The sequence below is a fragment of the Urocitellus parryii genome, chromosome 3, assembly GCF_045843805.1.
Source record: "Urocitellus parryii isolate mUroPar1 chromosome 3, mUroPar1.hap1, whole genome shotgun sequence".
NCBI classification, from domain to species: Eukaryota; Metazoa; Chordata; class Mammalia; order Rodentia; family Sciuridae; genus Urocitellus; species Urocitellus parryii.
In genome coordinates, this window is record NC_135533.1 from 175,230,806 (window position 1) to 175,248,351 (window position 17,546).

General features: G+C 33.6%; 1 protein-coding gene across 8 annotated transcripts in view; it reads right to left on the reverse strand.

The window, feature by feature from the left end:
- The window catches only part of Ankrd28 (ankyrin repeat domain 28), a 176,469-nt gene that overhangs the window by 51,845 nt on the left and 107,078 nt on the right, over positions 1-17,546 (reverse strand). For all 8 annotated transcript variants that reach the window (XR_003300762.2, XM_026388531.2, XM_026388533.2 and 5 more), the window contains 6 exons: positions 14,435-14,647; positions 7,212-7,290; positions 5,709-5,823; positions 4,335-4,417; positions 2,418-2,481; positions 369-437 (listed from right to left, as the gene is read on the reverse strand). Coding sequence is in view for 7 of the 8 variants with exons in the window: in XM_026388531.2 (XP_026244316.1) it covers positions 369-437; positions 2,418-2,481; positions 4,335-4,417; positions 5,709-5,823; positions 7,212-7,290; positions 14,435-14,647 (623 nt within the window). In the remaining variant the exon portion in view is untranslated. The remainder of the gene's footprint in view (positions 1-368; positions 438-2,417; positions 2,482-4,334; positions 4,418-5,708; positions 5,824-7,211; positions 7,291-14,434; positions 14,648-17,546) is intronic.

Sequence of the window (17,546 nt, forward strand, 5' to 3'; positions counted from 1 at the left end):
CTACTATTCTAGGGCTTTGGGAGGGGACCAAGTGGAAGGAGACTGAATGAGAACTAATATTTAGAAGATACTGACTTCAGATAGGACTCTCAACGAATCATGATCACAAAGCCAAAGATATGGAATCTTTAATTCTGTCTTCTTTTTGGTTTTAACAATTCTGAGACAGGCCCTTGTTAAGTTGCTAAGGCCATCCTTGAACTTATGATCCTCCTGCTTTAGCTTCCTGAGTCACTGGGATAACAGGCATGTGCCACTGTGCCCATCTCTGAATTGTTAATTTTTAGAAATCAATTAGAAGGTAAAGCAAATCGTTAAGTAAATAAAATCAATCAGTTTCTACAGAGAAACTATATAACATGACCTACCTCCCAAATTTGTCCTTTTTGTTGAAATCTGCACCAGTATTCAGCAGGAGGTTTAGGCACTCCAAATTCCTATTAGGTAAAAGAAAAAACTTAATTGTCAGAGATTTTGCAGTAAAATTGGTAAGTTTAAATAAGAATTTTTATTCTTCTTTTTTTTTTTTTTAAGGTGGACACAATGTCTTTATTTTATTTTTATGTGGTGCTGAGAATTGAACCCAGTGCCTCACACATGCTAGGCGAGCGCGCTACCACTTGAGCCACATCCCCAGCTCTAAATAAAAATTTTTAAATGAGGGTAAATATGAAAAAAATAGCATGATTTACATTCTGTGAAGAATAAAACATTAGAATTCATCTTATCTAAAATTTAAGAAATTATGTATATAAATAGTGGTACATTCACAGGAAATAACAAATGACTCATATCATTGTTTAGAAGGAAGAGCACATTTGTAAAAGAGGGCCTAAGGAAATTTTAGGAAACCATATGCTTGTAATTAAATGGTTTAAACTTAAGTGGTTTTCAATACTAAATTTAAATAGATTAAAAAACCAAAAAACTTTAAAAAAATACCCAAGTCAGTTCTCCATTATCTTCTCCTATACTATTTTTTTCAAATATATTTTTTTTTCAGTTGTAGATGGACAAAATACCTTTATTTATTTACTTTTATGTGGTGCTGAGGATCAAACTCAGGGCCTCACACATGGTAGGCAAACGCTGTACCCCTGAGCCACAACCCCAGGTCTCTTCTCCTATACTATTAATGCTTACTTAGATGCCTCAATTAAAATAACAGGAGAAAACATAATACTCATGGGTATTCCTGTAATTTAATTTTTATAATTTTGAACATCAATTTGGTTGAAAACTGTAACTGCCAAATAATCAGACAAGTCTGTTGGTCCTCTCTCTGAGGGCAAGTTACATGGAAATTAGCTTTTAACCATAACATTCTCTGGAGACCACAAAAGAATAAGGGAGTCAGTCACATTCTCACAATCCATTTATGGATTGTGGTATTCTTGATTTAGAGCACACTTGTACTCTGAAGTCTCTGGAAATTTTTAAGGAATTATCATTGGAAATAAAGTTCTTGCAAAATGTCCTTCTAACCCCATATCTAAAGAAGCATTAGATTAGCAACATGCTTTCAGAGACTTAAGGGTTTTAGTTGAAGTTTGTCATTCAACAGAACCAATTGCCTTGTTTCCTCATAAGCTATTTTAAAACAGTCCAAAATCTCCAATCTCAAAATTTTCTTTTCCCAGTAGTATCAAGACATAAACACCACCAACATTTTTTCCCTTAAGATATGGTTTAAAAAGTATCTGAAGAGCATTAGTATTATAGAGAACATTCTAAATGGTTTGTTGTTCTCATTTGACTTTAGAAGACATTTTTTACTTGAGGAATCACTTTATTCATTTCTTCTTTTATCCAGGAATTGTTTTCACTTAAAAAAAAATATATATATATATATATATTTCCTTTTGTAGGCTTTCTCTCCTTCCCCCAGTTAAAATCTATGACTTAAGTAAGAGAGGATTGGGGGTGGGGGACGAGCGAGCGATTTCTGCTACTTTGGACTTCCTTTATGATGTGTGTGTGTGTGTGTGTGTGTGTGTGTGTTTTTACTGGGGACTGAATCTAGGTGCACTCTACCACTGTTAAATCCTCAGTCCCTTTTCTTTATTTTGAGATAAGATCTTGCTAAATTTCCTAGGCTGACCTTTAACTTGAAATCCTTCTGCCTTGGTCTCCAGAGTTGATGGGATTACATGCATGTACCACTGCACTCAGGACTCCCCCCCAAATCATTCCTTTTATGTTTTCTTATTTTTTGGTGACCCAGAAATAAGTAAGAGGAACAAAAACAAGAAAAACTGCCATGACCAGCTTTCTTTGTCATTGTCATTGTGCTGGGGATCAAACCTAGGACCTCACACATTCCAAGAAGCATGTGTTCTACTACTGAGCTATATTATATATACGCCCAGCCTCCCCTCCTATTTTTTTTTAAAGAAATAAAAATAGTATTTACATACCCTCCAGCTGCAGCTGCATGTAGACAAGTCCTGCCAAAATCATCTGGGGTATCGATTTCAAATCCTGTAAGAATGTATGTCTTATCAATTATATAATATTATAGATGTGTTACTTTAAAGTATTATATCAAGAAATGTCAAGAATCATAACTTTTCCTCTAATCCTAAATAAAAACTATGAGTTCTGAATATGAACAAATGAATGAAAATATTTTTAATAATGTACAATATTACAAAAAAATTTACCAGTATTAGATTGGTGTTTCAAAACAAATATTAGAGTGTTCTTTTTAAAAGGCCATACCAGGCATGGTGTCATGAATTGTTAGTCTCCTAGCTATATAGGAGACTGAGGCAGGAGGATCACTTTTCAGAAGTTTGAGGTCAGCCTTGGCCATTTAGCAAGATCCTATCTCAAACAAACAACTCAGACTTCTAAAAAGGCCACAGGATACCATGGAATATTATTCAGCAATAAAAAGATACTGATAATGACACAAAGATGATCCTTATGAACACAGTGATTCCTTTCTATGAACTATTCAAAATGGGCAAATTTAAAGACATAGAAAGTAGATTAGTGGTTACTTAGGGAGAGGGAAGGGCAAAAATGGAGAATAATTGCTAATGTTCCTTTTTTATTTTTAACAAGGGATTGAAGATTTTTAAAAATGGTATGTTATGATGGTTATCCAACATACTAAAATATATTGAACTATATTCTTTTTTTAATACTTATTTTTTAGTTGTAGTTGGACACAATACCTTTTGTTTAATTTATTTATTTTCATGTGGTGCTGAGGATCGAACTCAGGGCCTCGCACATGCTAGGTAAATGCTCTACCACTGAGCCATAACCCTAGCCCCGAACTATATTCTTTAAAGGGGAAATCATAAGGCTTTTTCAAAGAGCAATAAGTGTTTGTTACCTGTACATTATTACTGCTAAGAGATACATAATAGTATCTAATAATTGAAAGCACTTAATAAGAATCATAAATTGGTAGTAATAACTTAGAAATCTATCATCTTGGTTTTGTTTTTTCCTTTTTGATACAGGGTCTCACTAAAGTTGCCCAAGCTGGCCTTGAACTTGTGATCCTCCTGCCTTAGCCTCCTGAGAAGCTGGTATTACATGTGTAAGACATAGCACCCAGCTTGATCCTGTTTTGTTTCAAACAGACTATTAGAATTTAAACTACTAATTATATACTGCATAAATAATTTCATCAGATCACAGAACATACTTGTTTCTTGAAATGGAAGTCAAGACCAGTAAGACATACAAATGAAGATTTTTTTGCTTCCAGTTATTAAAGGACAATCCAAGAAGACTGCCATCTAATGAACAAAAGAAATATCTAAAAATATCACATACCCCACTCCAGCTAAAAAAGAAGAGGAAACAATTATAAGAATAAAACATTTTCTCTAGCTGATGAGAAAAATCAAGTTTTAAAATTATACTATGTTTATGTATGAATATACCAAAATGAATTCTGTATATGTACACATCTATATAAAACTATAATACACTAATTGAAGTAAGAATATTAATATTGGTACTGTTACAAGTACTACTACTACTACTAGAAAGAAGGTCAGTAGAACAAGAAAATGGGGCAAAGAAGAGGAGCAGCAAAGGGAAGGTACTGGGAACTTCGACTGATCAAATTATGTTATGTGCATGTAAGAATATGGAACAATGAATTCCTCTATTATGTATAATTATAATGCACCAAAAAAACAAACAGAAAAACTGAACAGTCAAACATCTAAGAGGTATTAATGAGTAATCTATACCTGGATCTATTTATACGTAATTAAAAAAAAAAAAAGATAAAGACAGTGTCTTAACACTAGGAAGCGAGGGAAAAAAGCCACAGAAAAACAAAAGAATTGGTCTGCTCCATTTACCTGAAGAAAGAAGTTTCCTGCAGCAATCTGAAAAACCACTTAAGGCTGCCAAGTGAAGGGGGAACATTCCATGTATGCCACGCCTAAAGTTAACAGAATAATACATTCATTACAACACAAGAAAAATATAATCATTTAAATAAATTACATACAGACTACTTAAGTAAAAGATACCAGAGGAGTCAAACCCCCCCAGACTTTGGAGAATAATATGGTCAGAGTGTGAAAGTAGGTAGAATTTACTACACAGTTATATTTTTCCTAGAGTAGGTTTTTCAACCTCAGTACTATTGTCATTATGAACTTTATCATTGTTGGAGTATACACTTTACGTTCAGAATGTTCACCAGCATTCCTGGGTTATACTTACTAGATGTAACACCTTCCTTCTCAACCAAAAATGTCTCTGGACATTAGCTTAGGGAGCAAAACTACCATTTTGCCCTACCATTTAAAACCATTCCCACAAGGCAAGATGTTCAACAATGTTCATCACACTTATTAAAAGTAAAAAGTAGGAAGCAAATTATGTTTGCAAGTAAGAAGGATAAAGTGTGAAACATTCATATAATAATTAAATCCCACAAAATCAAAGAACTAGAGCTACTGGTAGAGACATCAATCAGTTCCAAATTTATATCTACACAGTAAGTCAATGTGAATTTTTTTATAAAGTTGCAAAAAAGATGTACAGTAGATATGTACAGCATGCCATTTATAAATGTATAGAAGATATAAAATTTCTTAAGGAATAGATAAATGTATACACAGAAATAATAAACACTAATTTAAGTACAATATTCACTTCTGCAAGGTCCATACAAAAGATCTCATCTTTCAAGTAAAATTTCACAGGAAACCTTATTATGTAAAATAAATAAAAGTGGGAAGCAGGGGACACACTGTAGTAGCAACCAAGGAATCCATGAACTCTGCATAACAGTCTGAAAACAATCATCTAGATAGTATTTGGATGAAAACAAAAAGTGTGTACAATTTTGTCAGACTCCCAAGTCCCTGGGATTACAGATGTGTGCCACCACACCTGTTAACTTTTTTCCCCCAAGTCTCTTAAATACTTCCACACCAAAAATAAAGATCTCAAAAATTAAATCTCTGATCAAAATTGCAATTAGTTATGTTTGAAAAAGAAATGTAAAATATATATAAAAAAATGCTACCTTGACTTGACAAGAAAATTATATTTATATATTTACATACCATACTGGCAATAAAAAGGATAAGGAAAAATTCAAGTATAATACTGAGGACAAAAACCTACATTTCCATCTGAAGTATTTTAGAAAACTATACTTCACCCTCCTTTTGTATTTCCCTGTGATAGCTCTCAACACCTCTGTAAGTACTACTTACTTTGCAGTGTCAGCACCACTTGTGATAAGAGTGTTGATCAGCAGCTCATGGCCATAACGTGCTGCTATGTGCAAAGGGGTGTTTCCATTCTTATCTTCACAGTCAATTACAGCTCCTGTAAAAAAAAAAAAAAAAAAAGGCACATGTCAGACCCTGGACTATATAAAGATCAAGTCCAACTTATTACGTGCAATGTAACGTAAAACACCTCTTAAGCAGAAACTAATGGATACAGCACTTTTAACTAAATTTTATTCATACCATACTTACTGGGTCAGGAAGTTGGGGTTACAGGTTTTATGGCTGAAGCAGTTTTGTAAATTGAGCATAAAATTTTAATATACTTTAAAGCCAAGCATGGTGGTACACACCTGTAACTCAGCTATCCAGCTACTTGGGAGGCCAACGCATGAAGATCACAAGTTTGAGGTCAGCCTGGGCAACTTAGTAAAAATCTTTCTCAAAAATCATAAAATAAAATAAAAATAAAATAAAGGGCTAGGTGTAGCCTAGTAGTCGTATACTTGTCTAGCATGTGCAAGATCCTGGATTCAATCTACAGTACTGCTTATTAAAAGAAAAAAAAAGATTTTAATATACTTAAAATTGACAAAAGACTTCAAGGGTCTAGCAAAATTTAAAAACCATTATGCTAGAACAAAATCAAGCACACTTCTTTAGAGCAAAATTTTTCAGAGCTTCAATGTGCACATTCTGCACCATTAAGAAGACTGAATATACTGCTCAAAAAATTATTTGATTATGAATTTGTTCCTAGTTTTTACCTACAAAACTATAGTACCAGCTGAGTGTGTGCACCTGTAATCTTATCAATTTGAGAAGCTCAGGCAGGGGGACTGCAACTTTGAGGCCAGTCTCAGCAATTTAGCCAGACTCTGAGTCAAAAAATTAAAAAAAGAGCTGAGGATGTAGCTCTGTGGTAGAATGCCCCTGGGTTCAATACCCAGTACCAAAAATAAAAAAGCAGAAAAACAAACAAAAACACAAGTAAAACCTATAGTACTTATTCTACCTTGAGGACTATTAAACAGCTCCTTCAAACATGGTTTGTGAAATAATGACTTAAACATACCTAAAAGTTTTTTATTTAAAAGTTTAGCTTGCCTAATAATAAAGTCAAACACAAAATGAAAGAAGTTCATAAAAATCAACTAAAATTCTAAAAATTTAAAATATTCAAAAACCAAAAAAAATCACATATGTTAATATATATAATACTTGTAGTGGAAAGGCAGTTTTCTACCAAGCAAAGTTGATTAAAAAAAAAAAAAATCAAAACTAACTGCTATGGAAAATTTATAAATAGAAAAATTAAATTCTGAAAGATACACATGCATAGCATTTTATACTCTATAACTTGATTTTTTAAGAGATTTGAAGTCAAATATTAAAAATTTATGGATTACAACAATTAACACCACTCATTTTGTGGATGTTTTTACTAAAATAAAGAAATAAAAAACAAACAGAAATACTTTTTACCACTCTGGATAATGGTTTGTGATCTGGAGAATCTACCGTGGAGGGCAGTCATGTGCAGAGGGGTTTTCCCATCCTTACTCTGAAATGATTGAACAAAAAACAATTTTTTAAAATTACTATTATTATATTAAAAAATACTATTAGAATATGTAATGTTTAGTTTTATTATGAATATCCTCCATCTTCATCTTCTACAACTATTTCTCAAGCATTAAGTTTAGTTGAAGCCTATGGAGAAAAAATAGCTGTTCTGTTCAAAATTATGAACTAATTTTTTAAGCATGAATATCATACTATACAGATGTACAAAAAACTCCATAATCACAGTTTATACAAAACTCTGTATGGTACATAAGATATGATCTTAATATTAATCTTATATTCCATAGTGAGGAAACTGAGGCACATAACCATGAATGACACAATCAAGATGTGCTTCCTAAGTTTAAGACTCAAAATTGCATACAGTTCCAATGCTTTCATTCTATGAAATCCTAAGCCCTATCATTTTTGACACACTGGGGATTGAACCAAGAGATACTCCACCACTTAACAGGCCCTTTTGTTTTTTATTTTGAGGCAAGGTCTTGCTATACTGTCAAGGCTGGCATTGAACTCATGATCCTCCTATGTCAGCCTCCCAAGTCACTAGGAAAACAGATGTGTGCCACCATGTCTAGCTTGAAGGAGGGTCTTGATCAAGGAAAAGTGAATATTGGAATTAAACTTGGATACTATAAATCATTTAAAAAACTATATATAATAATTTGTTTATAATTATTTGTAATCAACATTGTTAATCATTTTCTGAAATCACTAATACATTAAACTGGTTGTACATTTATATACGTAGAAATTCTAAAGGCATTCTCAATATGAAGAAAAATAATCCCTGATGTAGGTGATAACTTTTCTTCAGAGTTAGGTAATTTCTTTTTTCCCCCTAAAACTTTTAGGTTGGCTGAGTGGAGTGGCATATGCCCGTAATCCTAGCTGCTTGGGAGACTGACATAGGACAATTACTAGTTTAAAGCCAGCCTTAGCAATTTATCAAGGCACTAAGCAACTTTGCAAGACCTGTCTCAAAATAAAAAAAAAAAAGAAGGGCTGGGGATGTGGCTCAGTGGTTAAGCACCAGTAGGTTCAATGCCTGGTACCAAAAAAATAAATAAAAAACCAAAATCTTTTGATTAATAAAAACACACAAAGAAAAGAAACTGGGTTGTAGTTCTAACTGCTGAGCAATACCCAGCATATTGATTGTGTACATACTAAAACTGAAATGTGACAAGTGCCCTAGGTTTATACTAACACCATTATAATGGAGACCTCAAGAAAGCCTCATGCCATGTGGACTATTATGAAAGCACATCATAAATACATAAACCTAGGTGTTTTAGTTTATAATTAAAAAATATTTTTTTTAGTTGTTGATGGACCTTTATTTTTATTTATTTATATGTGGTGCTGAGAATCAAACCCAGTGCTTCACAACTGCTAGGCAAGCCACAACCCAGCCCAAGTCCATAATTTTATATAAAATTTTCACACACACAAGCAAGTGATCCAAGTAATCTTAAAACCAAGTAATCTTAAAAACATTTTCAATCCTAGAGGAAATTTGAAAAGGGATGAGGGAGAGAGGATACATGCTTGCATTGCTATTTGCCATAAGCAAAAATTTGGACAAGTTTCCTACTTGAGACTTCACTTCCTCAACTGAAAATGAAGATAATAACTAACATCTATACATCATAGATCTGTTGTTCAGAGTAAATATGATACTTTTTGGAAAACTTCATATACCATACATACTATAAATGCTTATTTTAATATAAAATTATCATTTTTACTTCAAGCTTTTTTCTTTTACTTTCGGGTAATAGAGATTGAACCCAGAGGCCTCTACCACTGAGCTACTTCCTCCACATCCCTTTTACATTTTTTTCTTTTGAGATAGGGTGTCACTAAGTTTCCAAGGCTGGCTTTGAGTTTGCAATCCTCTTGCTTCAGCTGTCTGCATTGCTGGGATTATAGGCATAATCCGCTGTACCCCAATTTACTTGATGTTTTAAAGCATGTCAGTTTTTTTTTTAAATTTTAATTTTTAAGCTACAGATGGACACAATATCTTTATTTATTTTTATGTGGTGCTGAGCTCACCACTGAGCTCTACCATTGAGCTATAATAGCAGCCCCCCAGTTGTTATTCTTTCAGTCAGGAAAAAACAAAACAAACAAAAACCCCACAACAATAACCAAAAAACAAAACCATTTTAATAAAATAATTCTAATTCATAATTTGAAAATGTTTCCTATGTTGCCAATTTTATTTACAGCCTTTTTATTTGGGGTGTGTGTATATATGTGAGAAAGAGAGAGAGAGAGGTACTGGGGATTAAACCTAGAGGTACTTTACCACTGAGCCACATGCCTAATCCTCTTACTTTTTATTTTGAGACAGGATCTTAGAAGTTGCACAGGGCCTTGCTGAGTTGCATAGGATGGTCTTGAACTTGCAATCCTATTGTCTCAGTCTCCCTAGCCACTGAGATTATAGGCATCAGATACTAGCTCTACAGCTTTGGTTCCCACAAAAAACAAAAACAACACCAAACAAAGGAAGACTTCTAATAAAAACTAGGATTCAGAGCTGGAATTGTGGCTTAGCGGTAGAGCATACGCCTGGTGCTTGCAAGGCCTTGGGTTCGATTCTCAGCACCACATAAAAATAAATAAATAACAATAAAAGGATTGTGTACAACTAAAAAAAATAAATATTTTAAAACAAACCTAGGATTCATAAAATGATGAAATTGGGATGATCTCACTTGTTAACATTTATACACATAGTAATCAGTATATTTCAGGCCAGTTTTAAAACACTTAGATATACATATAAAATCAGTCATTTAATCCTCACAATCCTATTAGAAAGATACCAATGATCCTATTTTATAGAAAAAGTAAACCAGGCCCTGAGGTTAAAGGACTCAACCAAGTCTCTGATCTAGTAAGTGGTAGAGTCCTTTATTGTAAGCCTACAGGCACCATTTGAGTAATATTTTTACTTTCTGCATATTGATCATAAAAAGTATTCTAAATATACAAAGGAAGAAGAGCTTTGGATTACCAAATAAGAAGTCTGCCTTAACATGTTAGGAAGGCATATTTCTCTCTGTACTGAAGAAGCAATATGGAGTTTTACTTAACCCCTCAAAGCAAATAAATAGAAAGACCCACAAACATTTTAAGAGTTGATATTGAATATGACCAAAACTCAGTAATAACAAAAAGGCCACACATTTTACAATTTTTAAGTTTAAATATTAAAAGAAGTACTTGATGTATTCCGTTTAGCTGACTCAATTTTATTCTTAAAGAGCAGAGTGGGTGGGGAAAGGAGAGCTTGTAAGTAAAGCAATCAATGCAGAAGGGCTCATGTTAAGCAAATTTATAAAAACCAGACCTATGTTGCCTTTTAAAGTCCACTCATTTACCTCTTCCACTCTGTAGAATAACTGACTTAAAACCTTAGAAACTGAATTTTTATAAATTAAATGATTACAATTTTTAGTGATCTACAACTTAAGGAAAAAACAAAAATATGGAGACTAGCGTAGGAGGGACAGAATAAATGGAGAGGCGAAAAAAGAGAACATGAATGTTAGAAAATTTAATTTTAAAATTTATATTTTAAGTTAAAAGTTTAACTTTAAAATTTTAAACTAGGTACATATCTGTAATCTCAGAAAAGTGGGAGGCTGAGGCAGGAAGATCACATGTTTGAGGCTAGCCTGGGCAACTAAAGGAGAACTTGTCTTAAAATTAAAAAATAAAAGGACTGAGGATGTAGCCTCAGTGGAAGAGTGCTTGCCTAGCAGCCTAGCATTTGTAAGGTCCTGGGTTCAAACCCTAGTGCTTAAAAAAAAAAAAAAAATGTGGGTATTAAGAACAAGGCCTTTTAGTCAATCAATGATTTAATAAATACTAATTTGACAAATGCAGTTAAATACAGATTTCAGAAATGAATACTTATTTTTCTGGTTGAAAATGTAGAGCTTTCAACAATTTCTGTATAATTTCAGAGTCAGAGGGAAATCATCAACATGGTAAATGTGTTTCATTGGAACTTGGCAATAAAATAACTGGACAACTGCACATTAGTAGGATGTCACATATCCTTCAGAGAGATTAAAGCAACTTTTATGAAATCTGTTTCTAAATTCACATCATAGGCTGTTGCATACAGATTTACTTAAACGGTAAATCTTAAACCCCTTTGCTAAAAAATTCCCTGTCATGTATGAATTTTCAAATTCATGAAGAACATAACTTCAAATAGGACCATTGTTCTGAGTGTTTCATAACTTGGCCTCTTATGGCACTGACACTCAAATTTTAAATTTCAAAAGAAAATATACACTTAATGTAATCACAGATACTAAACTTAACTATGCAGACTGTAATATGAACCCAATGATTCATTATCAAATTATATTAAATATTCATTCAGTGTATAAATCAGGAAGCCTAATCTTTGTTATTTAAAGACAGCACCATGTAATTGAAAAATGTATAATAGCTGGGCATAGTGGAAAAGCCTGCAAACCCAGCAACTCAGGAGACTAAGGCAGGAGGAACACAAGTTCAAGGCTAGCCCTGGCAACTTAGCATGACCCTGTCTCAAAATTAAGGAATTTAAAAAGGCTGAGGATATAGCTCAGTGGTAAAGCATACCTGGGTTTGATCCCCAATTTATCTTTCTCTTGCACGAACACACTTCCATGTACAAGAATAATACATAATGATACTGGTAAGCCTCCATTATTTCCATGATACTTAATGTTCAACCTGAAAGATGATTTTAACTATAGCCATTTTAATCATAAACAGGTCCCACAGAGACCAAAAATTTGGTTGTAATCTTTGTTTCTAAGGAATGTTAAGATGATGTAGATTTTTAAAAATTTTTGATATAACCTAATTTTTATTTTAAAAAATATTATTGGATCTTTGGGGAGAGGGGGGAGTATTGAGGGCCACAGCCCAGTCAGGATGATGCATGGCATTTTTGCCAGAAGGGAGTGGTTGAGAGGTGATGCCATCAAGCCATTGAGATGATAATGGTTAAGTTAAGCTGCATATTCAGTTGTATATAGACCCCTGCTGTCCGCCTCCAGTGCCCACTACTTTGGAGTTCCGGAGGAGGGATTTCCAGTGGGGGGGTGTATTCCTAGAAGGGCCTCCTGGGTGTGTGGGTGGCATTTGTAGGAGTTCAGGGAATAAAGGAGTTCCTGTTTGAACCTACAAGTGCCTTGTGGTGGCTTGGTTATTTTGTGCCCAGCTAGATTGCAGCAAAAAAGCAATTCTCCTTTTCTAAAGAGCTTAGCTATTTTTCTGGGCCTCAATTATCCAAAAAAAACCCCCAAAATTGTTCAAATTATAATAAGCTGTTCAAACTTATCAAAACATTTTAGAGCAATTAGTTAAACTATTAAAAAGGAGTCACTTATTGGTTTGTTCAAAAACTGAAAGCCTTAAATGTTTATTCCTTTTTTATTCTTTGTTGTTTTGGTATTGGGGACTGAACCTAGGGGCTCTTTATCATTGAGCTACTTTTGAATTTTTTGAGACAGGGTCTATCTAAGTTGTTAAGGCTGGCTTGAACTTGCAATCCTCATCCATCAGCCTTCAGTCATTGGGATCACAGCTGTGTACCAACATGCCCAGCTTAGTTTGTTTTTTTAAAAGATAGCTTTAGCTCCAAGCATAATAGAAGTTCTTACTGATACCTCATGCCTCTCCTTCCTTGGGTGTGATATGAATAAATTTTGTCCATTTGCTGGGAACAGACAATGTAAAGCAATGATCTAATTATAGGTGGGCTTGATGATGCTGCAGCTGTCTGAGTGGATCAGTGCCATCATTAAAGGCCTCAATGAAGTTAGGTAAAAAAATGGATTCCCTTCCTACCAGTAGTCTGAAAGACATTTTCCATCATACCTAGCAAAGGATCTAAAATTGCACTTATGTAAAACTCCCCATAAACCACATTTTTCTTTTTTGATATAGGGTTTCAATAAACTGCCTAGGTTTGCCTCAAACTTGCAATCCTTCTGCCTCAGCCTCCTCAGTTGCTGGGATTATAGGTAAGCGCCACCACGAATGGGTTTCTGTAAACCATGTTTTAAGCTTAAATATTTTTAATAATCTTAAATGGTTCTGTGGTTTTCTTTTCTTCTTAATACAAAATATAGTTTGCAAGCAACAAGTGAGAGTACCTTAGAAAAATCTAAAACGATTATGTACCATATAATAGTGATGCTCAAAATCTTGGTCGAATGTGCTTTCTCACAGAATTAAATACAGTAAATTAAGAGTTGACTTTCTTTTTTTTTTTTTTTTTTTTTGGTGGTCCTGTACAATCAAAAAAATAAGAAATTAAAACCCATTTGATTCAAATGTATGAATTGTCAAGATTATTGTACTGTCATGTGTAATAAAAAAAATACAGTAAATTGTATTTTGGCTCTAAAATTCTGACAAATGTATAAAATCCAAATGCTTGTTATTGAATGTGATCATGACCAAAAAGTAAAAAACCAACTATTCTTTGTATGTAAAACAGAGATACTGCCACCCAAGACTGTGAAAAATCTCAAAGAATTGTAGTGTAAATTTCCATATATGGACCATCTGAATTTTGCCACTAACATTTACTATGTCTTTTATCACATTATCAATCCATCCAATCAACAGACATCACTATGTGTCACATCTACACACCTCAATATGCGTATCACTAGTCAACATTTAGGGTTTTTCTTCCTTCTGAGAAAAAATTTCCATACAACAAAAGTGTATCAAATCTTAAATTATCACCTTATGAATTATGATAAATGCTTATCTATATAATACAAAATCCTGTCAAAATAGAAAACATTACCATTATTCCATAAAGTTTCTTCATGTCCCTTTCCCAGTTGATCCCTATACTCAGAAGCAACAACTGTTCTGATATTTTAACTACAGCTTCTGGAACCCCACAGAAATGGAATTTCCTGTGTTCTAGAACCTTACATAGAACCTTAGGCAGCATATATTAAAAATTCATCCATGTTTTTGAGATTATTAGTACATAATTTTTATTGCTAAATGGTACTTGCTAGAGATAGTTTTAGTAAATGAAATACCTCAAAGATTCTGATTTTATTTCATACCTTCATATTGACATCAGCCCCATTGCCAACTAAAAGTTCTAAACACAATGCTCCATGTGTTGATGCAGCAGCAAAGTGCAAAGGAGTAAATCCTTTTTCATTCTTTTGATTTACATTAGCACCACAGTCTATAAGTTCATTCACGACAACATCTTGTCCATTATAGCAGGCCACATGAAGAGGTGTATTTCCATAGGCATTCGGTTCATTCATCTATTGGTAGGAAAAAAATGTGCAAATGTTAAAGTAGTCTTGATGACTATCATTATTGTGAACTATTTTAGGAATTTTCGTGTGGTTGTCATCAAATTATTAAAGCAAAAAAAAAAAAAAGGAAAAATACAGATGAGATCTACAGTGCTAAAATTCCTTTAAAATAATGAATATAACAAGTATTTTGGTGTTAAATGCATTCTGTACATTTAGAGATAGGCAATTCACATAGGCAATGTCTATACATATACAATGTCTACATCATGACAAAACTGAATGATTCCAAAAGGAATATTTTTAGGAGAATGAAAACAAGCATAATCTATTTTTAAAAGGCTTCAAAGTTAGGGACTTGATATGAAATTAACTGCAATAATTATGAAAAAATTAACAATCTGAAGACTGAGGTATATTCAGTTCAGTATCATGTTATTTTCAGCTTTTCATCTTGCAGTGACAAGACTAAGATTACTAACAGAGATCAGGATTTTTAAAAATAAATGAAATTCTATTCATTTTTGTTATAGACTTGTAAATACATTCCAGTTTTACATGTTGACATTTTTATCAAAAGGCAGAAGAATGCTCAATAATGAGAAATAATCCATCCAACTCAGGTGGCTCCCACCACCAATTCATTTCAAATAAATAAAATAGGGCAATAATTTAACATTTATGTAACTTTTGTGTAGTAAAGTTTTACCTTGATTGAAAAAAGATCTAGTCTATCCTTGACTTTAGGGAGATAATCTGTGACATATCCCATACCTTAGATTAGGTTGAAGAAACAGAATAGGTTTGACACTTGATACTAGGGTAGGGGCTGATCATACCTGATTTAAACCAACACTGTGATTCAGGGTGGGGTTTTTGGGTCATTATGTATCAGCAAACTTGGAGACTAAAATCAACCACTTAGGCAATAAATTAATCATGCCTATGATGGGGCCCCATTTAAAAACTAGAAATTAGTGTATGCACTGGCATGCATCTGTAATCCTAGCAACTCAGGAGGCTAAGGCAGGAAGATTGCAAGTTTGAGGCCAGTCTTGGCAACTTAGTGAGACCCCATCTCAAAATTAAAAATAAAGGGGTTGGGGTTGTGGTTCAGTGGTTGAGTGCATGTGTGAGGCACTGGGTTTGATTCTTAGCACCACATATAAATAAATAAAGGTCTATCAACAACCAAATAAAATATTTTTTTAAATTAAAAAGGATGGACTCAGTGATAAAGCATTCTTTGGTTCAATCCTTAGCATCCAAAATAACCCCAAAACAACAACAAAAACACCAGTGAAAATGAAGCTCAGATGGGCATTCCTAGTTGACAAAACTTTGTGTATATCGTTATAAACCGATGCTGGGAAAGTAATGCATCCTGACTCCATGAGGAGGACAACTTAAGAACACTCCTTAGCTTTGTCCTCTGTGTCTACCTTCCTCTGGCTATTCTTAATTTGTACTTTCCTACTATAATAAACCATGATTGTGAATGTAATAACTTTCACTGAGTTTTTTTGTGTCATCCTAGTCACTGAATGGTTTCATTTATTTATTTGTTTGTTTATTTTCTGGTACCGGGAATCGAACCCAGGTACACTCTACCATTGAGCCTATCCCAATCCTTTTTATTTTTTATTTTGAGACAATTTCATTAAGTTGTCCAGGCTGGACATGAACTCATGATTTTCTTGCCTCCGCCTCCCAAGTTGCAAGGATTACAGGCATGTACCACTATATTCACCTTAAACCTCAATGTTTCTAGAAGCCCCACCACCACTTGTGGTTGGTCAGAAGTGAAGGCAGACTTGTGCAGATAGAGACATCCCTTTAACCATGTAGTTGGCCCCAGTTTGTCATAATTTTGATATTTTCTTTTTTGAGATGACTGGTAATAGAAACTGGAGGAATAACAAAGTAACAAGAGTAGATTTTGCCACTCTCAAAACCTTCGAAAAGGAACCAACTTTGCAGAAACCCTGAATTAGGACTTCTATATCCCAGAATTTTTAGAGATTAGTTTCGTTCATGGTAAAGTTTTAGTTCATGGTAATTTGTTACAGTATTCCTAAGAAACTAAAAAAACCATGCAACAAGAGATCATATGTCACTAAAAGATCCCAAATTGGATCTAAAGAACATTTATTCTAAAGAACATTCTGCCACCAGAATTTACAAATGTTCGTTTTACTGTCAATAAAATAAGCTTCTAAATTGTGCTAGGATGAATTTAAAAGTGATTAGAAACGATGTTGCCTTTATTTGTGTTAAGGGTCTTTTAAGACACTAAATTACTCTGTTGAAACAGGGCTATTAAGAACTATTGAGCTGAAATGGAACTTCTCTACTTTGCACTCTCAAAGAGCCCACAAATATGTTTGGTTTTTAAAACCTCTTCTGAATCCCACATTCTCCATACTTACTTGTTTTTAGCAAAGTGTTTCCCTATATCCTAAATTAGCAGTCCATTCAGCTCTATTGCACTGAATGAACTCTGTAATGTCAAACCAGGATATCACTTACTTTTTGCTATTTTATTTTATTTTTTTTTTGCAGCTGAAAACTGCCTTCTTTTAGTAGATCCTTGCCTTCTCTTCCCTCCTAATTTGCTGCTTTGAAAAACAACCACGTTTGTCTTAACCATATAAAAAATAAGAGTAAACATATTCGGACTAAAAAATATGTGTTTAAAGGATCACTTGTGAAAACTACAGGTACTATCAGTTGTCTCAGTTTAGGAATTAAATATACCCAGATACAGCAGTACCCCTTCCTCAAAAAAGAGAATTATATATTAAGCAACACTTAAACTTGGTGAGCAAGAAGTCTCTTGTCTTCCTGATATCCTATACTGGGTTCTGTGACAGCCATTTAAAAGGGAATATTTGACTAATTAAGT